General features: G+C 42.9%; 2 protein-coding genes across 3 annotated transcripts in view; both read left to right on the top strand.

The window, feature by feature from the left end:
• Window positions 1-262: 262 nt before the first annotated feature.
• LOC138753963 (UDP-glucuronosyltransferase 2A1-like) lies at window positions 263-1,003 on the top strand. The gene has a single exon (XM_069917642.1). It carries the CDS (start codon window positions 263-265, stop codon window positions 1,001-1,003), a length of 741 nt encoding a protein of 246 aa, XP_069773743.1.
• Window positions 1,004-14,656: 13,653 nt separating this feature from the next.
• Window positions 14,657-27,831, top strand: part of LOC138739019 (UDP-glucuronosyltransferase 2A1-like) — a 53,510-nt gene continuing 40,335 nt past the window's right edge. For both annotated transcript variants that reach the window (XM_069890362.1, XM_069890372.1), the window contains exon 1: window positions 14,657-15,400. In XM_069890362.1, the coding sequence (XP_069746463.1) occupies window positions 14,695-15,400 (706 nt within the window). In that variant the 5' untranslated portion in view covers window positions 14,657-14,694. The remainder of the gene's footprint in view (window positions 15,401-27,831) is intronic.

Below are 27,831 nucleotides of genomic sequence, written 5' to 3' on the forward strand. Positions count from 1 at the left end.
AAAGTAAGGAGTATCTTTGGTTCATTGATTATTCAGGAATCTGTGGATGGTACAATGTACCGGACAATAAACTCATGATCTGATAACAGCTCCTATGTTCTTCCACACACCCTTTTCATCCTTCCAATCCCTAAGTTCACGATCCACTCCACGATTTCTATGAGAAAAGATATGATTTGTCTTACTTGTAAGGTGCGGACATAAATTTGATCACTAGAGCAGAGCACTCCTATTGACAAACTTGAAGCTGATTTGGTTGCTTATGGCGTTCTGCTCCCTGCATAAATTCAAAGCGGGAAAGGTGCTGATCTGGTCTGCTGAGGGAAGCCACTGGATTAACTTAAAATACATTATCCACAAACTGCTGGCGAGAGGCCATGATGTTACGGTGGCCGTTCATTCAGCGACTGTTTACATCAACTTGACTGAACCCTCACTGATAAAGTATGAAGTGATTCAAGTGCCATTCACTCGAGAAAGGTTTGACAATTTTATGAATACTCTTCTGGACTTCTGGGTCTACGAGAAACCACAACTATCCCATTGGAGTTCATACAGAAGGTTCTCTGAAATTGTAGAGGACATGAAAGTGTTGAACAAACAGCATTGTGATGGGCTATTCAGGAACAGGACGCTGATGCAGAAGCTGCAAGACAGCAGGTTTGAAGTGGTGCTGATCGACCCTATGTTTCCCTGTGGGGACCTCCTGGCGCTGAAGCTGGGGGTGCCTTTCATCCTCACTCTGCGATTCACCCCAGCCTTCACTGCAGAGAGACTCTGTGGACAGTTGCCAGCTCCCCCTTCCTATGTACCGGCCACTCTGTCAGAGCTTTCCAATGACATGTCCTTTACTGAGAGAATTCAAAATGTTCTTTACACGATCATGTATGATTGGATAATGAAACGGGTGTGGCATCACTGGTACTCCTATTACAGTGAAGTTTTAGGTAAGGTTTACCTACTGTTAAATGGATTGAACATAAACTTGAAAATTAACATGTAGGTATTAAAATCTGTAATATGTTGAATAGACAGGGTGCTGAGCTGTGGCGTCTAAGGGACTGAGTTAGGGAGCTTGAGCTGCAGCTCGTACAGGCAGGTGCTTGCATAGGGGCCCTGAGAGGAGGGACAATGGGTTACTGTTAGGAAGAGGAAAGGGAGGGGTCAAGTTCATGTGCACCTGAGTCTGAAATCCTCAGAAATTGGTATTCCACCTTGAGTACTGAGGAGGGGGATAGTCAGACTATGGTGGGCAGAGTTGTGGTGTCAACCTCTGTATCCCAGAAAGTTAAGGATAAAAGGAAAAGGGCGAGAGTCATAGGGGATTTAATGGTTAGGAGGACAGACAGAGGTTTTTGTGAACACGATAAGGAAAGCCAGATGGTGGTTTGCCTCCTTGGTGCCAGGGTCCAGGATGTTACTATGCGTGTTCAGAACATCCTAAAAAAAGAGGGTAAGGTGCCTAAGGTCGTGGTACATGTTGGTACCAATGATGTTGGAAGGAAGGAGGAAGTGGTCATGCAGAATGAGTATAGGGAGTTGGGTAGGGAGCTTAAAAGGAGGACCATGAAGGGTGTAATCTCTGGATTGCTTCCTGTGCCACGTGACAATAAGGGCAGAAATAGAATCAGGTGGATGTTAAACACGCAGTTAAAGGGGTGGAGTGAGAGACAGGGTTTCAAGTTCTTGGACTACTGGGACCATTTTTTGGGGGAGATGGGACCTATACCATAATGATGGGTTACATCTTAATCACAGAGGGACCAGTCTCCTGGCAGGGGCATTTGCTAGGGCTGTCTGGGGGTGGGGGTGGGGGGGGGTGGTGTGGGTTAAACTAGTATGGTGGGGGACAGGGTTTCAAGTTCGGCAAGACACCAGGGAGAGGGTTTGTAGGCTAAAGAAAGAGGTATGTTTAAATAATTTGAGGGTGGAACTGCAGGAAGTAAAAAGATGTTGTAGTGTCAATTGTGAGAAAGGTAGAAAGGAGGATAGGCAGAAGGTAGGATGGAGGAGATCCCTGAGATGTATTTATCTTAATGCGAGAAGCATAGTAAGGAAGTTGGATGAGCTAAAGATGTGGATTGACACGTGGCATTATGATGTTGTGGCCATTAGCGATACGTGGTTGAAGGAAGGTTGTGACTGGCAGTTAAATATTCGAGGATTTCGCTGCTTTAGATGTGACAGAGTTGGTGGAGTAAGAGGGGGAGGTGTGGCATTACTTGTCAGGGAAGATATTACAGCAGTGCTGAGGCAAGATAGACTGGAGGTCTCATCGAGGGAGGCAGTGTGGGTAGAACTGAAAAATAAGAAGGATGAGGTTACTATTATAGGGGTATATTATAGGCCCTCCAAATGGGGAAAGTGAACTAGAAGAGCAAATGTGCAAGGAAATAGCTGAGATGTGCAGTAGGAATAGGGTGGTGTTGGTTGGGGATTTCAATTTTCCAAACATAGATTGTGAAACGCAGTCAGTAAGTGGGCAGGATGGCTTAGTATTTATGCATTGTGTTCAGGATTGCTTTTTGCAGCAATATGTTCAGACACCCACTAGAGGGGGAGCAGTGTTTGATCTGTTATTTGGGAATGAAATGGGGCAGGTGACGGAGGTGAGTGTTGGAGCGAAATTCAGATCCAGTGATCACGGGTCCATTAGCGTTAGCTTAATGACGGAAAGAGATAGGTTGGGTCTGAGGTTGAAGGTCTTTGTGTGGGAGAAGGCCAGATTTGGTGAAACGAGAAGGGATTTGCAGAGAGTTTTTACAGATACGTGAACAGTAAAAGGTGGGTTAAGGATAGAATAGATCCACTGGATGATGGGACTGGGGGTGACCTATGTAAGGAACCATATAAAATGGGAGAAATATTAAACAATTTTTTCTCCTCTGAATTCACGAGGGAAAGGTACATTGGGCTGTATGAGATAAGAGAGGCAAAGGGCTTAGTTATTGAGAGGATAGGGATTAGTAAAGCGAGGGTTTGGGAGTTTCTACGGTCAATAAAGATGGATAAGTCTCTTGGTTCTGATGGGATTTTCCCCAGGACTTTAAGGGAGGCCAGGGAAAAAATACTGGGGACACTGACAGTGATTTTTCAGAGAGGGTTGCAAATATAGTTCCGTTGTTTAAAAAAGGCATTAGTTGTAGGCCAAGTAATTATTGACCAGTAAGATTGACTTTGGTGATGGAGAAGGTTATGGAGTGTATTCTACGAGATAGTATATATGCACATCTGGATAGACAGGGAATGATTAGGGGCACCCAGTATGGGTTTGTAAAAAGAAAGTCATGTTTGATGAACCTTGTTGAGTTTTTTGAGGAAGTGACAAAAAAAAAGTGAATGAAGGTAGAGCGGTGGATGTGATCTATTTGGATTTTAGTAAGGCTTTTGATAAAGTTCCGCATGGAAGATTAATAAGGAAGGTTCAGTCACGAGGAATTAGTGGAGAGATTGTGACATGCATTCAGAGGTGGCTAGGAGATAGACAGCAGAGAGTCATGGTGGACAACAGTCTGTCAGGTTGGAAGCCTGTGACAAGCAGGCTGCCTCAGGGAGATTGGTGCTGGATCCTTTGTTTATCATTTATATTAATGATTTAGAGGAGGGTGTGGTTAACTGGATAAGCAAATATTCGGATGATAGTGAGGAAGGTTTCTTGGATTACAGAAGGATTTGGTTTGTTTGGAAGAGTGGGCTGAAAGATGGCAGATGGAATTCAATGTAGACAAGTGCAAGGTGCTGCATTTTGGTAAAAATAACCAGGATAGGACATATGCAGTTAAGGGGAGGGCATTGAGGCAAGCAGAGGAACAGAGGGACCTGTGGGTTATGGGACAGAATTCCATGAGGATTCCCTTGTAGACAAGGTGGTTAAGAAGGCATATGGTATGCTGGCTTTCATAAATCATAGAATAGAGTATAGGAGCTGGGAAGTGATGCTGTGGCTGTTTAAGGCATTGATGAGGCCAAGGTTTGGAGTACTGTGCTCAGTTCTGCTCTCCAAATTATAGAAAGGATATAGATAAGGTGGAGAGTGTGCAGAGGAGGTTTACAAGGATGTTGCCTTGCTTACAGCATCTGGATTACAGGGAGAGATTAAGGAGATTGGAACTTTATTCATTGGAACGTAGAAGGCTGAGAGGGGACTTGATAGATGTATTTAAAATTATGAAAGGAATAGATAGACTAGACATAAGTAGATGCTTTCCCCTGAGGGCAGGGGAGGTTGGAAAAAGAGGACATGAGTTAAGGGTAAGGGGGAAAAACTTTAGGAGAAATATTAGAGGATGCTTTTTCACTCAGCGAGTGGTGGCAGAATGGAATGATCTTCCAAAAGAGATAGTCGTGGCAGGGTCCCTTCTGTCATTTAAGAGAAGGTTGGATGTGTACATGGAGATGAGGGGATTGGAGGGTTATGGGCAGAGAGTGGGAGGGTTGAGTTAGTGGAGTTGTTCAAGTGAACTGGTGCGGACTTGAAGGACCGACGTGGCCTGTTTCCGTGCCGTAAACTGTTATATGGTTATATGGTTATTTTCATGCATATCTTTCACTATATCCCCTCAGTCAAGGCCAATTTTAATTTTTAAAACATTTAAATTTAGGCATACAGAACGGTAACAGGCCCTTTTGCCCCACTAGCCCAATTACACCCAAATGACCTGTGCCATCCTGGTACACCTCCCTCATGTTAAGAAACTAATTAAATAAGCCTTTTCCATTTTGAATGCATCTGTGCAGGTACGTAAAATGCCATAAATAAACAAGAGATTTGTGTCAGCATAAATTCAAAATTAAAGAAGAAACATTAATGAAATCACAAGAATAAGAGAATGTGGGTTGAAGGTGAAATACTCAAAGGAAGCAGTCTGATTTCTCGCCTTTGTTTTTGTACAGGGTGATGATGGTGGCATCACGAAGATCCTGAGGCAGTTTACCTTGGTCCCAACAAAGCTTGAAAAACTCATGCAGTTTGGCATGCAGAGTTTTGCCGCCAGCCTTCCAGACTTCTGGGGGGATTCCATCCATACCTGCTGCTTTGCCACTTTTCAGTTGTTCGATTGCCTTATATGTCTCATCCAGGGTGGGAACCTCATCCAGCTCTAGCCTTAGGGGCTGTTGAGGGAGCTGGAGCAGGGCGGAATCTTGGACTGAGCGGTTGGTACTGAAAAGAGATTGGAAGTGTTCTGACCATCGGTTGAGGATGGAGATCTTGTCGCTGAGGAGGACTTTGCCGTCTGAGCTGCGCAGCGGGCTTTGGACTTGGGGTGAGGGGCCGTACACAGCCTTTAGAGCCTCGTAGAAACCCCTGAAGTCGCCAATGTCCGCGCTGAGCTGTGTTCGTTTGGCGAGGCTAGTCCACCACTCATTATGGATCTCCCGGAGTTTGCGCTGAAGATGGCTGCATGCGCGACGGAAGGCTTGTTTTTTCTCTGGACAGGACGGCTTTGTAAGGTGAGCCTGGTGGGCAGCTCGCTTCTTTGCCAGCAGCTCCTGGATTTCCTGGCTGTTTTCGTCAAACCAGTCCTTGTTTTTCCTGGAGGAGAAGCCCAGTACCTCTTCAGTGGATTGCAACTACAGGGGAATCACGTTGCTCTCCATTGCAGGCAAAATCTTCGCTAGGATTCTACTAAATAGAATAATACCTAGTGTCGCCGAGAATATTCTCCCAGAATCACAGTGCGGCTTTCGCGCAAACAGAGGAACCACTGACATGGTCTTTGCCCTCAGACAGCTCCAAGAAAAGTGCAGAGAACAAAACAAAGGACTCTACATCACCTTTGTTGACCTCACCAAAGCCTTCGACACCGTGAGCAGGAAAGGGCTTTGGCAAATACTAGAGCGCATCGGATGTCCCCCAAAGTTCCTCAACATGATTATCCAACTGCACGAAAACCAACAAGGTCGGGTCAGATACAGCAATGAGCTCTCTGAACCCTTCTCCATTAACAATGGCGTGAAGCAAGGCTGTGTTCTCGCACCAACCCTCTTTTCAATCTTCTTCAGCATGATGCTGAACCAAGCCATGAAAGACCCCAACAATGAAGACGCTGTTTACATCCGGTACCGCACGGATGGCAGTCTCTTCAATCTGAGGCGCCTGCAAGCTCACACCAAGACACAAGAGAAACTTGTCCGTGAACTACTCTTTGCAGATGATGCCGCTTTAGTTGCCCATTCAGAGCCAGCTCTTCAGCGCTTGACGTCCTGCTTTGCGGAAACTGCCAAAATGTTTGGCCTGGAAGTCAGCCTGAAGAAAACTGAGGTCCTCCATCAGCCAGCTCCCCACCATGACTACCAGCCCCCCCACATCTCCATCGGGCACACAAAACTCAAAACGGTCAACCAGTTTACCTATCTCGGCTGCACCATTTCATCAGATGCAAGGATCGACAATGAGATAGACAACAGACTCGCCAAGGCAAATAGCGCCTTTGGAAGACTACACAAAAGAGTCTGGAAAAACAACCAACTGAAAAACCTCACAAAGATAAGCGTATACAGAGCCGTTGTCATACCCACACTCCTGTTCGGCTCCGAATCATGGGTCCTCTACCGGCACCACCTACGGCTCCTAGAACGCTTCCACCAGCGTTGTCTCCGCTCCATCCTCAACATCCATTGGAGCGCTCACACCCCTAACATCGAGGTACTCGAGATGGCAGAGGTCGACAGCATCGAGTCCACGCTGCTGAAGATCCAGCTGCGCTGGATGGGTCACGTCTCCAGAATGGAGGACCGTCGCCTTCCCAAGATCGTATTATATGGCGAGCTCTCCACTGGCCACCGTGACAGAGGTGCACCAAAGAAAAGGTACAAGGACTGCCTAAAGAAATCTCTTGGTGCCTGCCACATTGACCACCGCCAGTGGGCTGATAACGCCTCAAACCGTGCATCTTGGCGCCTCACAGTTTGGCGGGCAGCAGCCTCCTTTGAAGAAGACCGCAGAGCCCACCTCACTGACAAAAGGCAAAGGAGGAAAAACCCAACACCCAACCCCAACCAACCAATTTTCCCTTGCAACCGCTGCAATCGTGTCTGCCTGTCCCGCATCGGACTGGTCAGCCACAAACGAGCCTGCAGCTGACGTGGACTTTTTACCCCCTCCATAAATCTTCGTCCGCGAAGCCAAGCCAAAGTAAACTCAAAGGAAACATCAGGGGAAAGTTCTTCATACTGAGAGTGGCAAGAGTGTGGCATGAGCTGCAGGCTCCATATTAAACTCTGAAAAATTAGAACAGGTACATGGATAGGAGGGGTATGGAGGGATTTGTTCTGGGTGCAGGTCAATAAGGCAAGGCAGAATTATAGTTCCATACAGAGAAGTTGGGCTGAAGTATTTCTGTGCTGTTGTGGCAAAGCAAATTCTTGTAGTGATGAACCTGCCCTGCTTGTCGTGCGTGGTCAGCGGGACAGCCGTGGCAAGGATGGCGTCGCGTGACCATCTCTTCTGGATGAAGCTGGAAAGTCGCATACGCGCTTGTGTCATCAGGATGCAACCGTCAGGACATAAGGGTGGGACTGAGATGGGGCGAGATTCAAATTAAAGCAGTTATGATACCAGAGCTCACAGCCTGTTGTTTCAGTCTCTTCGCTTCGCTGCGCTCGCTCACAACCCGCTGCATTGGTGACCCCTGGCGAGTCTCCATGTCCTGAAGACTCAAAACAATGGAACAAGCAGCTGTAGGTGCTGTTGCATGGAAGCTGCCAACTTCCTCGATAATCAGGCCCCACACTTGGTTCGGCCAATCAGAGGCCCAGTTCCAGATCAAACAGATAACCTCCGATTCGACGAGATACATCTACATCGTCAGCTCGCTCGACCAGGAAGCCGCCTCTCGAGTCAATTAACTCACTTAAGCACAGCTGGAGGAAGGTAAATACATGGGTCTGAAAAAACCTCCTCATGAGCATGCACGGCCTCTCACAACACAAATGAGCAGCCTGGATCCTGAGCTTGGATGGCCTAGGTTATAGAACCCACCTCTGCCCAAGTGGACAAGATGCTCATGCTGGCAGAAGGGCACAAGCCCTGCCTCATGTTCGAGCAAGCTTTCTTTGAACAGATGCCCGAGAACATCAGGCTCCTCTTGGCTGACACGGACTTCAGCGACCCCCGCAAATTTGCTGCATGGGTAGATGTTCTCTACTGTTCTAAATGCGAAGCCGTAGACTCCGCCAACTGTGTTTTGCGGCCACCACCGAGAACAATGCCCAAATCTAGTCCAACATGTGAGCAGGCCCCACCCCATCAAAAGATGGAGAGGCCCAATCCCAAATGGTGTTTCTATCACCAACATTTGGGGGACCTCTGCCCGCAGAAGCCGTCAGCCATGTTTGTTCCTGGGAAATGATGTGGCCAGCCGCCGTTAGTGGCTGCAGTGGCTGGCCAACCAAATAGCCTTCTCAATGTCTGGCACAGCATCTCAGGCTGCAAGTTTCTAGTGGACAAAGGAGTAATTTGATAGATCGGTAAATTCTTTACTTGTGTATTATCAACTCAGAGTGTTGATAAGGGATATTTATGGCAAAGAGATGAGTTTACCTAAGTTAATGAAAGTTGAATCTTTGATTTCCTTTATGCCAAAGAAAGGTTTTATTTCAAATATGTATCGATTGTTACAGGAAAGTATGGAAAAAGCAAATTTGGAGAAATCTAGAAATAAATGGGAACGTGATTTAATGTATATCTCAAGAGGATTGGGAGGTTATGTGTTATGCAGGGTTAACTAAATTGACTAATGTAAGATATGGTTTGGTTAATTATAATTGTTTTTATCAGTTATATTTGACTCCTGAGAAATTGAAAAAAAATATGGATTTAGTAATTCGCATTCTTGTTTTAGATATGGATTAAGTACTGGAACCTTTTTGCACGCAGTTTGGTCCTGTGATAAGGTACAACCATTTTGGGAAAAAATTAGGTTGGTTTTGGAGAAATTGTTTAAAATTAAATTACCATTAGATCCAGTGATTTTTTTTTGTTGGGTTACCCAGTTTCTTTTACTGGATTGGGGTTGGATAAACTTTAAATTGCAGTTGTTTGTCTGGTGTTATCTGTGGCATGAAAATGTGTAGCAATTACTTGGAAAGATAATGTAGAGATTAATATAGTACATTGGCATAATGAAGTGAGATCTTGTGTATATATATATATGGAGAAAATAACATACAATTTACATTATAATTACTCTTTTTTTGTTAAAATGTGGTCATCTTATTTAGAATATATGGGTTTGGAAATATCTTAAAATATTGTATATGTTTTATGATTTATTTTGGCTCTCCTTATGGGGACTGGCTGAGGAGGAGGGAGAGAGGGGGGTTTATTTTATTGTATTTAGAATATATGGGTTTGGAAATATCTTAAAATATTGTATATGTTTTATGACTTTTTTTGGCTCTCCTTACGGGGACTGGCTGAGGAGGAGGGAGAAAGGGGGGTTTATTATACTGTATAAAAATCTTTTTCCTATTGTTATTGATTTTACGTTGTTTGATAAGTTTTTTTAAATAAAGTTTTTTTAAAAAAGTTCCTGGTGGACACGGGGGCAAAGATTAGTGTCAAACTGCCTTGGTGCTCGAGATAAGCACTAGACCCCACGGTCCTTCCCTTCAGACTTCCAATATCACTGCCATCCGAACCTTTGGATAAAGGCGTATTCCTGTACGCTTCAGTGACAGCACGTTCCAATGGTCCTTCACTCTTGCTTTGATGTAGAAACCCCTGTTTGATGCAGATTTCCTCTGGGCCCACTCCCTACACATCGATCTCCAGGGCAAGTGCCTAGTCCACACTCAGACTTGCCACACGGTGCCCCTCGGCTGATCAAACAAACCGTACACTCAGTTTGCTTCCGTGGAGTCCAAGCACGACCAAAACGGCCAACTCCTTACAGACTTTCCCTCCGTTCTGCGCCCACAGTTCATGGCAGCCATGCTCAAACATGGCGTCCAACATCGTATCGCTACCACTGGACCACCGTGGCATTCACGTACCCACCACCTGGCCCCAGACAAACAGGAGCTGGGCATTGTCTATCATTTTGATAGCCCATGGGCCTCATCCCTCCACTTGGTGCCCAAGTCCAATGGCAGCTGGAGATCCTGTGGTGTTTACAATGTCACAACGATGCAATGACACCGGACCACTACCTAATTCCCCATATCCAGGATTTCACAGCAAATCTTCACAGCACAAAATTTTTCTCCAATGTCGACTTAATTCGGGGATAACATCAGATCCCCGTACACCCAGATGATGTCCAAAAGACCACTATCATCACCCTGTTCAGCCTCTTCGAGTTCCTACGCATGCCATTAGGTTTGAAAAATACAGTGCAGACCTTTCAGTGCCTCGTAGACGAATTCAGTAGAGACTTGCCTTTCCTTTTCATCTACCTTGACGACATCCTGGTAGGCAGTAGTTCGCTTGCAGAACTCATGATGTCCCTTCATCAGCTGTTCACTTGCCTTGCACAGTTTGGCCTCACCGTAAATCCAGAGAAGTGCCAGTTCGGCTTCACGGAGATAGACTTTCTGGGCCACAAGATCACCCCAGCTGGTGCTACCACCCCTTTATCAGACAAAGTTGATGCCATCCGGCAGTTCACCAAACCAATGACACTGAAAGGCCTTCAGGAATTTGTGGGCATGGTGAATTTCTACAACAGGTTCATCCCTGCAGCGGGTAAGGTTATGCACTCTCTCTTCACATTAATGCCGGGTTTGTGGAAGAAGTTTGAATGGACAGAGGAGGCGCACAGACTAAAGAATCCCTGGCCCACACTACGATACTGGTTCACCCATGGATAGATGTACCGACAATCCTCACTGTCGACACATCCAACATGGCCATCTTTGCTGTCCTGGAACAGTTCATTGATGACTCATGGCAACTCATCACTTTCTTCAGTCAACACCTGCAATCACCTGAATTGAAGTAGAGTGCATTTGACAGAGAACTATTCTCCCTCTACCTGGCTGTCCACCACTTCTGATACTTCCTTGAAGGGCGCCTCTTCACAGTCTACACCAACCACAAGCCACTTACTTTTACCTTTGCAAAGTCCTCCGACCCATGGTCTGCCTGACAACAGAGACACTTGTCCTACATCTCTGAGTTCACCACTGCTATCTGATACCTCTCTGGAAAGCACAATGTGGTTGCCAATGCACTTTCCAGGCCTACAGTCACAGGGCATTGACCACCAAGATTGGACACAGCAGAACGACCTGGAGACACTCAGCTTCAGGATGACAATCACAGGGTTGCAGCTCCAAGACCTCCTGCTTGATGCTGATGGCACCCGCTTCTCTACAGTTTCCACTGGCCAGCCCCACCCTTAATCCATGGGTTACCGCACCCCTCCATTCACACAATAGAACGAATAGTATCCACAAAATTTGTTTGGCACGGTTTGCGTAAACAGCTTACGGATTGGGCAAAGAAATGCACAGACTGCCAGGCCTCCAAGGTCCAGGGCACACCAAGCACAAACTCCAACCCTTCGACAGCCCAACCTTAAGTTTCAAGCACATCCACCTAGACATAGTCAGACCCATGCCTATCTCTTGAGGATCCCGCTACCTGCACACAGTGATGGACAGATTCATTCGTTGGGCGGAGGCCATACCATCCCGAACACCTCTACAGAATCATGCGCCAGTACTTTCCTTTCCACCTGAGTCTTCTGTTTTGGTGTCCTGACAGAAATTATGATCGACTAGGGAGCATAAATCACCTCCGCCCTGTGGACACGACTCTCCAGACTACTGGGCACCCCGCTGCATCATCCAACAGCTACTACCTTCAAGAGCATTTCCACCGCCATCTCAGATCAGCGCTGACGGCAGACCTTGACAAGCCCAACTGGGTGGACGGGCTGCACTGGATTCCCCTGGGCTTTCGCAGAATGCCCAAGGACAACATCTGGACCTCCTCGGCTGAACTAGTCTACGGAGAGACCATCACAGTGCTGGGACAAATCCTCACCTCAGCAACCAAGCATGATGCCAACACCACCATCGTCCTTGAGCAGCTGCGTGACAAACTGGGCTCCATCGCACCATCCCTGCCATCGAGACATGGTCAAACACCCTGCAACTACACTCGGGCTTGTCTTCCTGTGAGTATGTGTTCATGCACAGGGCTCACACAGGACTCCCCTTCAATGACCTTATGAGGGCCCATTCAGTGTGTGGCACAGAAACATTTCAATGTTCACCCTTGACATTTGGGGGCAAAGAGGAGTCATTTGTGCTGGACTGTTTAAAACCAGCACATGTGGATTTATCTCAGCCAGTACAATTTCCCCCACCAGTGCGTAGATTTTGGCAGCCAAAACAGCATGCCTCTCCCGTGATGCATCCCAAGGGCATTGGTGTCAGTTCTGGGGGGTGATTGTGTAGCAACGCACATTCTTGTAGTGGAGAACCGGCTCCGTTTGTCACCCACAGTCGGTGGGGCAGCAGCGGCATGGATGGGATCTGGGGGTCATCTCTTCCGGTCCAGGCAAGAAGGTCGCATATGCGCTTGCACCATCAAGACGCAAACATCGGGACGTTAAGGGTGGGACTGAGATGGGGCTTAAAGGCTTGCAGAACAAGATTCAAATTAAAGCAGTTGTGACAGCAGAGCTCACAGCCTGTTGTCTTAATCTCTTCACTGTGCTCGCTCACAACGCGCTGCACTGTACTATTTCTCTTCAGGCACTGCAAGGGCAGTACTTAGAACAAGAAAACAAGCTTCTAAAAATCACCAGCATAGGTAGGTGTTTGTTTAAATTTCTCCATTGGATAATTAGTTGTAGCCACTAAAGGGAATGGGTGATGAGGGTGGGGCTTAAATGGAGCAACCGCTGTGGGTGCGGCCAGCATAAGGATTTTATGAGGCTTTGGCTTAGCAGGCTTCCACAAACAGAGGCAGTAGGACAACCTTTTTAAGCAAATAAAACATTCAACAAGGAGGCACAGGAAAGAATAAGTTTTACTAATTTTTTCTCTATTTCATAGACAGCCAGGGCAGGGTCATGCTCCCCTTGCAGAATGTGGGTCATCAGGGAAGGCAACAGTATCCTTGGTGGCTTAATCTTTGAGAAGTGCATCTGTTACAAGCCCAGAGGACCCCAAAACCCAGCAGCAACAGAAATTCACCAAGACAAATGGTTACTTAAACAAAAACCGCTTTTAATGATCTTTAAACATGAAAACACGATCAAACTATAACTTATTACTATTAACTTATCGAACATAACTTATCCCCCTTCTAATTCGAAGTACATGTGTATGTAATGTAAGTTCAGAAAAGTTCTTTGATTCACAGTCTCACTTCTCAATCCTCCAAGTTCACTGGTTGTGGGCAATTCTTATACTGTGCACAGAATTTAACATTTATGAAGTTCACCAGGCTTTGATGCTTGAAAGGTAAATAGTAACATCTCAGCAAGGTTCTTGTCAGTTTTCAGAGAGAGATTTATTGTTCGCTGAACACCCACAATTGATTCCTTGTAACCAGCCATTTCAGTGTCTTGCTAAAGAAACTTGCCCCATCAGGGTTCCCAGGTAATAACTTCTTTCTTTCATGTCACCACGGAATTCCTTTTTGTTTCACTTGTTTCATGTGAAACATTAGGCAGCCAGTCCTCTCCTCTCGTATGAACCACAAGGGCTTTGACCAGGCTGAACTAAGCACTCACAACCCATCTTCCCAATGGGGTTTTTCCACAAGCTTTCCAGCTTGTCCTGTTCCAGTCCCAGCTGGTGCTGCTGACTGTCGAACTGCAGAACTGAATTCTCCCTCCACCTCTCTCACCCAGAGCTCTCATCCAAACTCCTCCTCTGATCTCCTTCATCAGTTGTTTTTCAAAACAACAATCTATTAGTAAAGTCTCTTGGGCACTCCCCAAAGTTTTTGCAAAGGCCCCCAGGATCCACCCTGTCTGGCTTGAGCAGAGCTCCAGTATTTTAAATGAGATCTGTTTTTAAGTGTTAATGTGTGATCTACACGAAGTAAAAACCTGCCTCAATTTATCTCCACAAAACATATCTATGGACAATACAAACACAACATAATCTGTCACTCATCCAACATCAGATTGTAACAAACTATGCAAGGGAATTGCCCCTGGGGCGTAATCACACCTAGGAGGCACAAAGAAGGTAGACAAGAGAGAAAGGTCAGTGCAGTATATTTATGTGGCTGTTCCCTTCGATACCTTTTTGGATATTGTTGAGCGGGATGACCTACCAGGTTGAAATCTGCAGGTCATTCTTGAGGTTGAATTCTCTGGGAAAACATTATTTTTGTTCCGAATGGTGCATTATGCTAAATTTAAACATTATTAATTCACATCCTATGGATTTTTAAACAGAGAAATTATAAGGAATAATACGTGATATCTGAAGTTCTGCATGTTGGTGGATTAAATTGGGACAGGTGTTTGACCAGGTTCACAGCCCACAGACAGTCACCCCAGCAATGGAAACATTCTGCCCAATTCGTTGGCTGGATGTTAATATTGACGTGAACCAAAAGAATTCAAGTACCTGAGGTCCAGTCCGGGATTTTTTAATTCCTTTTCCCTTTCGTGCCAAAATGAGCTTTGATTTCTGTACTAACTTATGTTGCGGCAACAGGAACTGGAGTGATTAAGGGGGTGGGGGTGGGTGGGGTCAGAGTCTGGGCTGGTGGGAGCCATGCAGCTCAGATGTCTGCTGGTAGCGATCCTCTCCCTGCCCTGTGTCGGTGCAGGGAAGGTGCTGATCTGGTCCGCCGATGCAAGCCACTGGATTAATTTAAAATCCATTATCCACAAACTGATAGAGAGGGGCCACAACGTCACGGTGGCCGTTCGGTCAGCGACACCTTTCATCAACTTTTCGGAACCCTCACCGATAACTTTCGAAATATTTCAAGTCCCATTTACCGCGAAGATGTATAATGATGTACTGATGGCAAATCTGGACTTCTGGCTCTACGAGAAACCACAACTATCCCACTGGAGTTCATACAGAAGGTTCTCTGCAGTGGTGGGGGAGATGGAAAAACTCAGCAAAGAGCAATGTGATGGGCTACTCAGGAACAGGACACTGATGCAGAAGCTGCGAGCCAGCAGGTTTGAAGTGGTGCTGATCGACCCTGTGTTTCCCTGTGGGGACCTCCTGGCGCTGAAGCTGGGGGTGCCTTTCATCTTCACTCTGCGATTCACCCCAGCCTTCACAGCAGAGAGACTCTGTGGACAGTTGCCAGCTCCCCCTTCCTATGTACCGGCCACTCTGTCAGAGCTTTCCAATGACATGACCTTTACTGAGAGAATTCAAAATGTTCTTTACACGATCATGTACGATTGGATAATGAAACAGATGTGGCGTCACTGGGACTCCTATTACAGTGAGGTTTTAGGTAAGGTTTACCTAGTGTTAAATGGATCGAACATAAATTTGGTATTAAAATCAGTTGAATAGATCATGTCATTTTCATAGGTGCCCTTCATCATATCCCCTGAGACAGGAATCATGTTGAGAAACTCATCCAAATAATCCTTTTCCATTTTGAATACCTTAGTGCAGGTGCATAAAATGCTGTAAATAAACAAGAGATTTATGTCAGGATAAATGAGAAATTAAAGAACAAACTTCAATGAATATGCAAGAATAAGAATGTGGATTAAGGGTGAAATACTTAAAGGGAACATCAGGTGGAACCTCTTTACGCTGAGAGTGGCGAGACGATGGAATGAGAAGTGGTCACTGCAGGCTCCATTGTCACATTTTAGAAAAAAATTGGTCGGGTACATAAATGGGAGGGGCATGGAGGGTTATGTTCTGGGTGCAGGTCGATAAGGCAAGGTAGAATAAGAATTCTGCACAGACAAGATGGGCTGAAGGGACTATTTCTGTACTGTCGTGTTTCTTGTCGGGAATTGCAAGAGCGGGAATTGGAATGAGAAGAGGAGCATTTAAAAAAAAGCACTGGAAAAGCTTGTTCAAATTTCTCCATTGGCTAATTAGCTGGAGCCACTAAAGGGCTTCACTGGAGTGACCATTGTGGTAGTGGCCAGTGTGACAGTGGCACTTTGACGCTTTGCGTTGAGAAGCCTCGATGACTGGTGGTGCAGGAGTTGGGGTAAGTACAACCTTGTCGCGGAACAAAGGGATCTGCAAGGAACCCCAGGTAAGGATAGGTTATTCCCATGTATTTTTCTCTATTTAGGAATGGCAACCAGCAGGGCCATGCTTCTCTGGCATAATGTGGATTGTCAGGGAAGCTAACATCATCCCTGAACACTTCATCTCTGAGAGATGCCTCCATTTGCAGGCCCTAACAAACCATTGGGGAATTCTGGATCAATCGGGAGGACGATAGGGATGAGTTACAGGGACTCAATCACACCAAGAAGGCAGGAGGAAGGTAGATGGGTGGCAGGAGAGGGAAAGGGAACAGACAGGCAGTGTAGGATTCTCCTGTGGCTCTTACCTTCAGTAGTACATATCCCATTATGGATACTGTTGGTGGGGATGATCTACCTGGCAGTCAGGTCTCTCGCAGAGTCTGGCCCTGTGGTTGAGATAGAGAGGGAGGAGAGGGAGCATGCAGCACTGAGAGGGGATTCCATAGAGAGGGGAACAGGTAGAGGTTCTGTGGTAGGCTTTGAGATTCCCGGATGGTATGCTGCCTCCCAGGTACCAGGGTCTTGGGATATTTCAGATAGAGTTCATGGCATTCTCAAGAGGGAGGGTGAGAAGCCAGATGTAGGGACCAATGATGCAGGTTGGAAGGCTGATGAGTTCCTGCAAGGAGAGTTTAGAGTGGTTAGGTCTGAAGTTGAAGGACAAGATCACCAGGGTTTTGATGCACCATCAATTGCACAAAGACTGAAGTGATCGAAACTGAAGGCTTTTGTTAGCAAGTGATGGACAGCATCCCTGTGTTAGTCACTCACACTGACCCAGTCTCGAACTGGGGGCAGGCTTGTGGCAAGACAGCCTTTATGGGGAAGATAGGGGAGGAGTCACGAGCCGGCCAGTGAGAGCAGGGTCAACCAGGAAAGGACATATAAGTCACATATGACAAATATGTACAATAGTGGTTTCACCACCTTCACCCCCTCTTTTTAAAAAATCCCGGGGTGTGTGGTGTGGTCAGCTGTCCCTCATAAGTTCAGTCTGTCTGGCAGTCTTCTTTGGCATTGTGACCAGTGATACCCCATCTGGGGGTCTGCAGTGGTCTCTGTCAGTTTCAGCTGATCCATCCCAATTGGCCCTCAGGAGTACTTGACTGGGCTGGGGGGTTGCGTGTGTGTGTGTCAACTATCAGGTTGGCAAAGGTGGCAGGGGTTGGGAAGTTGGGGCCTGGAGAGCTAAGCGGGTGCGTGCCTGTTGGCTGGTTGTGGAGGGGAGGAGACCAGATTCCTCTGTGTGTGCCAGGTCCTGGATAGGTACCATGTCCTTGCGCCCATCTGGGTATGCCATGTAGGTGTACTGTGAGTTCGTATGGAGCAGCTGGATCCTCTTGACCAGAGGGTCAGACTTATATGTCCAGACGTGTCTGTGGAGTAGGACCAGCCGGGGAATGGCAGCCAGGTAAGTAAGGTGGTTCCTGACAACGATCTCCTGGGGAATGTAAAGAGTTTCTCATGAGGTGTTCCAATTGTGGCTAGAGACAGGAGAGACTGGGTATCAAGGAGCGCTTCTGAGAGAGCCTCTTGCCAGTGGAGTACAAGGAGTCCCTTGGACTTTAAGGCCAGTAGTACTGCCGTCTTGACCATGCCATTTTCCCACTCCACTTGGCCATTCCCTTTATGGTCATAGCTGGTGGTCCGGCTAGAGGCAATGCCCATGGATAGCAAATATTGATGCAGCTCGTCACTCATGAAGAACAAGCTCCTGTCACTGTGGATGTAGCAGGGGTATCTGTAGAGGGTGAATAGATTGTTCAGTGCCTTATTGACAGTAGCTGCAGACATGTCCAGGCAGGGATGGCAAAAGGAAACCACGAGTACTCATCGATGATTATGATGAAATACATATTGCAGTTTGTGGAGAGTAGGGGCCCTTTGAAGTCTACGCTCTGATGTTCAAAGGGGCAAGTGGACTTAATCATGTGTGACTGGTTGGGGTGGTAGAAATGTGGTTTGCCCTCCGCGCAGACCTGGAAATTTTTGGTCAGAGTCCTGATGTCTTCAATGGAGCATTGCAGGACTTGATAAAGTGGAAAAAAAAAGGGTATTCACTGGGTGGCAGAGGACGTCATGCAGTGCCTGCAATCGATTCATCTGCGCACTGATGCAAGTCCCCCAAGACAGGGTGTCCGAGGGCTCGTTGAGCTTTCAGGGCTGATGCAGTATGTTATAATTGTAGGTGGAGAGCTTGATTCTCCACCTCAGAATTTTATCATTTTTGATTTTACCCCACTGCTGATTGTTAAAGATAAAGGTGACTGTCCATTGGTCAGTCAGCAGCAGAAAATGCTTTCTGGCGAGATAATGTCTCCAGTGCCTTATTTCTTCAACGATGGCCTGGGCCTATTTCTAGATGGACGAGTGCCGGATATGGGGCCTCTAGAGGGTGTGTGAAAAAAACACTACAGCCCTGCCCACTGGATAAATGTGGTGTCCAGGGAAATGTCTGATGAATCGTTTTCCACATGGAATGAGGTGGATTCATCCAGGGCGTGCATCGTGGCCTTTGCAATGTTGGCTTTGATATGGTCGTGGGCATTTGCCGACAGCTGGAGAATGGTAGCCCTGATGAGGGGTCGGGCCTTCTCCACATAGCCGGGGACAAATTGACCGCAACAAGAGAAAAACCCCAGGCCCTTTTTCATGGCCCTGAGGCAGTGGGGAAGTGGAAGTTCTAACAGGGGGCGCATGCGGTCGGGATCGGGATCAGGGCTGATGACTCCCTTCTCCACAACACAGCCTAGTATAGCCAGGTGACGTGTGTTGAAGACACACTTCCTGTGGTATATGTCAAATTAAAGCTGTTCATGGTCATAGATGGTGATATTGTCAAGATATGGAAAAGTGCCCCGCAGCCTATGTTTGTCCAACATCCGATCCATCTCTCTCTGAAAGACTGAAACTCCATTCGAGATTCCAAAGGAGACCCTCAGAAAATGATAAAGCTGTCAACCCCCCTCAAAGGTGGTATATTGGGGGTCCTCGGGGTATGGAGACTTAAGGTTCATGGTGGAGAAGACCTTGTATTTTGCAACTTGGTTCACCATGTTGGCTATGTGGGGCAGGGAGTATACATCCAGCCGACTGAGCCTGTTGATGGTCTGGGAGAAATGGATGACCATCCGGTGTTTCTCCCCACTCTTCACCACCACTACCTGGTCTCTCCAGGGGCTCGTACTCTGTGATGAGGCATCTCACCTGTGACTTAATAAATGCACTGTCCATGGCACTATATCGCCGACTTTTAGTGGTGACAGGATTATAGTCCAGGTTGAGATTGGTGAACAGGGTGATTGGGTTTGGGGCTGTTGGTTGGCCACATTGTGGTGGAGGGGGAGGTGGAAGATGGTTTAAAAACTGCTCATTACAGACTGTGAGAGGAAGGAGGGGCCGATCATACTCCATGGTGACACTCTTTAAGTTGCACTGGAAGTCTAATCCAAGTAGGATGTGGCAGTACGAGAGGTGTACTGTCACGATATACCATGCCCCGGACAGTCAGTGTTACTATACAACAGACACGGACCTTTGCTGAGTGGGATTTGGGCACTAAGGAGACACTATGACTGGCGGTCTTCTCCCCAAGGGAGTAGTGTTGTGCAGTGTCTGGGTGAATGAAGCATTCTGTGCTTCCACTGTCAAATAGGCAAGTGGTGGGGCAGCCATTTACCTGGAATGGTGGAATGATGGAATGTCCATCCTGGCCCTGGAGAGTTGATGAGGTCTGACCTGATCAAGGGTTACCGATACCAGAGTCAACTCATCATCTGAGGAGTGCCGTTGGCCGCCAGAGGACTGATAAGATGGCACTTGAGATGGTGGCTCCCATGATGTCCACGCGGATCCATTGTCATTCACTGGAAGAGAAAAGGGAGAAGGCGGAAGTGAAGTTATCGAGGTCGGCGGTCTCAGTGGCATGCATGTGTGGACATGCCAGGTCTACGTAAGTGGCGGTGGAAGTGACATCATTGAACGTGGCTGCCTCCGCTCGCACACGGCACTGCTAGGCCATGGTTTGTTTGAACTTACAGACCTTCATGAAGTGTCCTTTCTTCTTACAGCTGGAACAGACTGCATCGCTGGCAGGACAGTGTTTCTGTGGGTGCTTAGCCTGCCCGCAGAAGAAGCAAGTTGGGTGGTCACTAATGGCAGTGGTGGTCAGATCAGGGTGGGAAAGGGGTTTGCGATCCCGCCTCCCAAAATGGCAGCCCCCTTTGTTCCCCACGATACGGCCACATGCTCGTTGAAGAACGATTCAGCGTTGTGGATAGCTACCTCTAGAGTGTTCGCCAGTTCTTTTTTTTGAATACTTCATTTAAAGTTTTAAATGTTCAACGGATACCCCCTTCCCTCCTTCCCCCGACTCCCAACCCCTATAACCCACCCACATCCCACCCCCAAAACCCCAAAAGAAAGGAAAAAAGAAAGAAAATGGAGATTTAACATCAAAAATACAATAAACCACTATGGATCAAAGCAACCCTACCACGACGAGCTTCAGGGAATTCAACATATTTATCACGTAGAGTTCAAATAGGGGCTCCAACCTTTAGAAAAAAAATGATAATTATCACCTAAATAATACGTTATTTTTTCCATGACCTCAATTCTAGATGCCACCTCTGCAAACCCCAATCAATCTCGCTTTCCAAGTAATAGCTATATATTTTCTTGCAACAGATATTGCCAACCTTAAAAACCCAATTTCGTACTTAGTCAACCTTAAAATCAAACTTAACCTTTTAACATTACCTAATAAAAACAATGTTGGGTTATTTGGTGATTGAAACTTTAAAACTTTCTCAAAAAATTCCTTAAGCTGTCTGCAAAAAAATTGAACCTTATCACATACCCAACTCAAATGTAAAAATAACCTACTTCTTTAAAACATCGAAAACATCAATCTGAAGAAATTAATTTATATTTCTTTACTTTCTGAGGAGTTAAATACAATTGAGAAAATAAGTTATAATGAGCTAATCTATATCGAATGTTAATAATCTAAGATGTACTATTCTTAAAAATAGATCTCAAATCATCATGGTCAATTGTAATTCCCAAATCTTTTTCCCATTTCAATCTCGATTTATGAATATCTAATTTAGGCATCTTACTTTTTAACAATGTATACATTTCAGAAATAATTTCTTTTTACCACCTTCCGTAAGTAAAATTTCAAAACTTGATTGTCTTGGTAATCTCAAAGTATGCCAAAAATTATCCAATAGCAATGACTTAACTTGACAATAACTAAAAAGGGCATTGTTTGGAATTTCATATTTTTCAGTCATTCTTTGAAAAGAAATGAAATAACAATCTTGTACAGTTTTAATTCATTTCTGATTCCATATTTTCCAAATCTGATTATTAAGAGCAAAAGGAAAAGATTTATTCTGATATAAAGGTGTTTTAGCTGAAATTTTCCCCTGGGTACATATCTCCTCATTAATATTATTCCACAGTTCAGTAAGATGTCTCAAAATCGGTGAACCATTATTAGTAATTAATAACTTTATAATCCATTGATAAATAAATTTCCCCATATTTTTCTCACCAAAATTAGATAATTCATTATTAGCCTACACTAACAAATTACCCAAATCAAACATTCTATTAACAAACCTCAATTGCGCTGCTCTATGATAATTTTGAAAATTTTGGAGTTGCAAACCTCCCAATTAAAATTTCCAAGTTAATGTTTGCAAAGAAACCCTAGCCATTTTAACTCTCTACAAGAACTTTCTTATTATAGAATTTAAATGTTTGGAAAAATTTTAAAGGCACCTAACAAGGAATAGATTGAAAAAAATACTGAATTCTAGGAAAAACATTAATCTTAATGCAATTAACCGAACCAATTAATGTTATCGGTAAATCTTTCCATCTATTTAAATCCTCTTTAATCTTATTAAATAAAGGTAAATAATTGTTCACATAAATTGCCTAACTGGTTATCAATTTTAATTCCTAAATATTTAATTTGATCTGGCCTTTTGAATTGAGCAACTTTCTTATATTGAGTATAATCACCAACAACTAATGGCAAAATCTCACTTTTATCCCAATAAATCTTCTAACCTGTTACTTGTCCATATTGTTTCAATCTCTCATATAATAATCTTTTTTTTTTCTGGAGATTGCAATGACAGTTTTTTTTTATTTTTTATTTTTTATTTTTCACACCATAAACCACATTGACCAAGATACATACATTTTCCTTTTCAAATATATACAGTGTCGTTTTCTCCCCCCCCTCCCTCCTCCCATCCCACCCTCCCTACCTCCCCCCTCCCGTCCATTTAAGGTATACAATCTAGGATACATTTAACCAGTCAGACAATGTTGTCATTCAATAAAAATACACCAGAAATTCTACTGAGTCCATTCTTTTCATTTCCTTTTCCTTCCGTTAACTTAGGTAATGATTGTCCCCGGTAGGTTTTCGCTATTGTATTTAATGCAAGGCTCCCATATTTGTTCGAATATTTCAATATTATTTCTTAAACTATATGTTATTTTTTCTAATGGAATACATTTATTCATTTCTATATACCATTGTTGTATTCTCAAGTTATCTTCTAATTTCCAGGTTGACATAATACATTTTTTTGCTACGGCTAGAGCTATCATAACAAATCTTTTTTGTGCACCATCCAAATCAAGTCCAAATTCTTTGTTTTTTTATGTTACTTAGGAGGAAGATCTCTGGGTTTTTTGGTATATTGTTTTCTGTAATTTTATTTAATATCTGGTTTAGATCTTCCCAAAATGTTTCCACTTTCTCACATGTCCAGATTGAATGAATTGTTGTTCCCATTTCTTTTTTACAATGAAAACATCTGTCAGATACTGATGGGTCCCATTTATTTAACTTTTGAGGTGTAATGTATAGCCTGTGTATTCAGTTATATTGTATCATACGTAACCTCGTGTTTATTGTATTTCTCATAGTTCCAGAGCATAACTTCTATGTTTCCTTCTTTATCTTTATGTTTAAATCTTGTTCCCATTTTTGTTTAGTTTTACCATTTGTTTCCTCATTCTCCTTTTCTTGCAGTTTAATATACATATTTGTTATAAATTTTTTGATTATCATTGTATCTGTAATCACATATTCAAAATTACTTCCCTCTGGTAACCTCAGACTACTTCCCAATTTGTCCTTCAAGTAGGATTTCAGTTGGTAGTATGCCAACACTGTATCGTGAGTTATATTATATTTATCCTTCATTTGTTCAAAGGATAATAATTTATTTCCTGAAAAGCAATTTTCTATTCTTTTGATCCCTTTTTTCTCCCATTCTCTAAAGGAAAGGTTATCTATTGTAAAAGGGATTAGCTGATTTTGCATCAGTATTAGTTTTGGTAATTGGTAATTTGTTTTATTCCTTTCTACATGAATCTTCTTCCAAATATTGAGCAGATGATGTAATACTGGAGAACTCCTACGTTGTACCAATTTTTCATCCCATTTATATAATATATGTTCAGGTACCTTCTCCCCTATTTTATCTAGTTCTAATCTAGTCCAATCTGGCTTTTCCCTTGTTTGATAAAAATCTGCAAGGTATCTTAATTGTGCGGCTCTATAATAATTTTTAAAGCTTGGCAGTTGTAAGCCTCCTTGTTTATACCATTCTGTTAATTTATCTAGTGCTATCCTCGGTTTCCCCCCTTTCCATAAAAATTTCCTTATTATTTTCTTTAACTCCTTTAAGAATTTCTCTGTCAAGTGTATTGGCAATGCCTGAAATAGGTATTGTATCCTTGGGAAAATGTTCATTTTAATACAGTTTATCCTTCCTATTAGTGTTAGTGGTAAATCTTTCCAATGCTCTAAATCGTCCTGTAATTTTTTCATTAGTGGATAATAATTGAATTTATATAGATGGCCAAGGTTTTTATTTATTTGTATACCTAGGTATCGTATTGCTTGCATTTGCCATCTGAATGGTGATTCCTTCTAAAATTTTGAGAAATCCACATTATTCATTGGCATTGCTTCACTTTTATTTGCGTTAATCTTGTAACCCGACCATATTCCTTCAATTTCTTATGTAATTCTTTTATTGATAATTCTGGTTCTGTTAAGTATACTATAACATCATCTGCAAATAAACTGATTTTATATTCCTTGTCTTTTATTTTATTTTCTGTTCTTATCAATTCTGCTAGTGGTTCTATAGCTAACGCGAACATTAAGGGTGATAGTGGGCATCCCTGCCTTGTTGATCTGCTTAAATTAAATTGCTTTGATATATATCCATTTACTGTCACTTTCGCCAATGGCCCCTGATATAATACTTTAATCCAATTAATATACTTCTCTGGTAGACTGAATTTTTGCAATACTTTGAATAAATAATTCCATTCTACTCTGTCAAAGGCTTTCTCTGCATCTCAAGCAACCGCTACTGTTGGAGTTTTGTTTCCTTGTACTGCATGGATTAAGTTAATAAATTTACAAATATTGTCTGTTGTTCGTCTTTTTTTAATAAATCCAGTTTGGTCTAGATTTACCATTTTAGGTGCATAATCGGCTAATCTGTTTGCTAATAGTTTAGCTATTATCTTATAATCTGTGTTAAGTAAAGATATTGGTCTATATGACGCTGGTGCGAGTGGATCTTTCCCTGTCTTTGGTATTTCTGTAATTATTGCTGTTTTGCATGAATCTGGTAAGCTTTGTGTTTTGTCAATCTGGTTGATTACTTCCAGGAGGGGAGGAATTAATAAATCTTTAAATGTTTTATAAAATTCTATTGGGAATCCATCCTCTCCTGGTGTTTTATTATTTGGTAGTTTTTTTTATTATCTCTTGTATTTCTACTATTTCAAATGGTTCTGTTAATTTATTTTGTTCCTCTATTTGTAATTTTGATAGTTCAATTTTAGTTTAAAATTCATCTATTTTGTCTTCTTTCCCTTCGTTTTCAGTTTGGTATAATTGTTCATAGAATTCTCTGAAGTTTTCATTAATCTCCGTTGGATTATATGTGATTTGTTTGTCTTTTTTCCTTGATGCCAATACCATTCTCTTAGCTTGTTCTGTCTTAAGCTGCCATGTTAGAATTTTGTGTGTTTTTCCCCTAGTTCATAATATTTCTGTTTTGTCTTCATTATGTTCTTCTCTACCTTATATGTTTGTAGTGTTTCATATTTTATTTTTTTATCTGCCAATTCTCTTCTTTTAGTTGTGTCTTCCTTCATTGCTAATTCTTTTTCTATATTTACAATTTCCCTTTCCAACTGCTCTGTTTCCTGATTGTAGTCCTTCTTCATCTTGGTTACATAACTTATTATTTGCCCTCTGATGAACGCTTTCATTGCATCCCATAGTATAAACTTATCTTTCACTGATTCCGTATTTATTTCAAAGTACATTTTAATTTGTCTTTCAATGAATTCTCTAAAATCCTGCCTTTTAAGTAGCATGGAGTTTAATCTCCATCTATACATTCTTGGAGGGATGTCCTCTAACTCTATTGTCAATATCAAGGTGAATGGTCCGATAATATTCTAGCTTTATATTCTGTTTTTCTTACTCTATCTTGCATACGAGCTGATAACAGGAATAGGTTTATTCTTGAGTATGTTTTATGTCTACCCGAATAATATGAATATTCCTTTTCCTTTGGGTGTTGTTTCCTCCATATATCCAAAAGTTGCATTTCTTCCATCGATTTAATTATAAATTTGGTTACTTTGTTCTTTCTGTTAATTTTTTTCCCAGTTTTATCCATATTTGAATCCAAATTAAGCTTGAAATCCCCTCCTATTAATATGTTCCCTTGCGTGTCTGCTATCTTCAAAAAAATATCTTGCATAAATTTTTGATCTTCTTCGTTAGGTGAATATATATTGAGTAAATTCCAAAACTCTGAATATAACTGACATTTTATCATTACATATCTCCCTACTGGATCTATTATTTCCTCTTCTATTTTAATTGGTACATTTTTACTGATTAATATAGCTACTCCTCTAGCTTTTGAATTATATGACGCTGCTGTTACATGTCCTTCCCAATCTCTCCTTAATTTCTTATGCTCCATTTCAGTTAAATGTGTTTCTTGCACGAATGCTATATCAATTTTTTCTTTTTTCAGTAAATTTAGCAGTTTCTTCCTTTTGATTTAGTTATGTATTCCGTTAATATTTAAAGTCATATAGTTCAACGTAGCCATTTCATACTTTGTTTATCTTTCCTTTCCGTTTCCTCATCATCACCTTTCCTTCTTATCCATTTCTGCTTTCTTGTTTTGAACACTTTATAAGACAACATTTCTAAAACATCAAACATTTCCCTTATTCTCCTATCTAAAATTTCTTTAACCCCATTCTCCCCTCCCCCTCCTGAGTTGCCCTTTATCCCTTGTCGGGCAACCACATCTCCCCTCTCCATTTGGATTTGCGAATTCACTCGCAAGTGTCAACTGATTTTGCAGTGACCGCTATTTCCCCCCACCCAGCCCCCTCGGAAAAGATTTCAATTTTCATATATAACAAAGGTCACTTTTTAAATTCCCTCCTTACTTCCTCTGTTTCCTTTCATTCCCTTATTAATTCTTATCTATACTCTATATATTTTCCTCTAAACACGGATACACTCATGTACACACATATATACATACACATCTATATATGTATACCCATATACACACATACATATAGTTCGTGGTCGTTTTTACTCTCATTACATGTCTTCATCTCTCTGCTTGTTTTGTAGTTGTTCTGCAAATTTTCGTGCTTCCTCCGGATCCGAGAATAGTCTGTTTTGTTGCCCTGGAATAACTATTTTAAGTACTGCTGGATACTTTAACATAAATTTATATCCTTTTTTTCCATAGGATCGTTTTTGCTGTATTGAACTCCTTCCTCTTCTTCAGGAGTTCAAAACTTATGTCTGGATAGAAAAAAAAAATTTGACCTTTGTATTCCAGTGGCTTTTTGTCTTCTCTTATTTTCTTCATTGCTTTCTCCAATATATTTTCTCTTGTTGCATTTCTTAAGAATTTTACTAAAATGGATCTTGGTTTTTGCTGCAGCTGTGGTTTCGAAGCTAGTGTTCTATGTGCCCTCTCTATTTCCATTTCTTCCTGTAATTCTGGTCTTCCTAGGACCCTGGGGATCCAATCTTTTATAAATTCTCTCATATTCTTGCCTTCTTCATCTTCCTTAAAGCCCACTATCTTTATATTGTTTCTTCTATTATAGTTTTCCATTATATCTATCTTCTGAGCTAACAGCTCTTATGCCTCTTTAACTTTTTTTATTAGATTCTTCTAATTTCTCTTTTAAGTCCTCTACTTCCATTTCTACAATTGTTTCTCGTTCTTCCACATTGTCCACTCTTTTTCCTATATCTGATATGACCATCTCTATTTTATTCATTTTTTCTTCTGCACTCTTAATTCTTTTTATTTCATTAAATTCTTATAATTGCCATTCTTTTACTGATTCCATATATTCTTTAAAAAAATATATATCCATTGTCCTGCCTTTCCCTTCTTCTTCCATTTCTCTATGTTCTTCTTCTTCTTCTTCCTCTGGGTTGGCCATCTGTTGTTTCCTTGTTTTCTTTTTGCTCTCTTCTTTCTTGTTCTCGTTGTTTTCTGTGTTCTCTTCCTGTTGCTGTGTTGCAGCTGTCACA

This window comes from Narcine bancroftii, chromosome 1 (genome assembly GCF_036971445.1).
Source record: "Narcine bancroftii isolate sNarBan1 chromosome 1, sNarBan1.hap1, whole genome shotgun sequence".
Taxonomy (NCBI): domain Eukaryota; kingdom Metazoa; phylum Chordata; class Chondrichthyes; order Torpediniformes; family Narcinidae; genus Narcine; species Narcine bancroftii.

Bases quoted from the DNA above. Each gene is read 5' to 3' on its own strand.
- LOC138753963 (XM_069917642.1), top strand. From the start codon at position 263: ATGGCGTTCTGCTCCCTGCATAAATTCAAAGCGGGAAAGGTGCTGATC.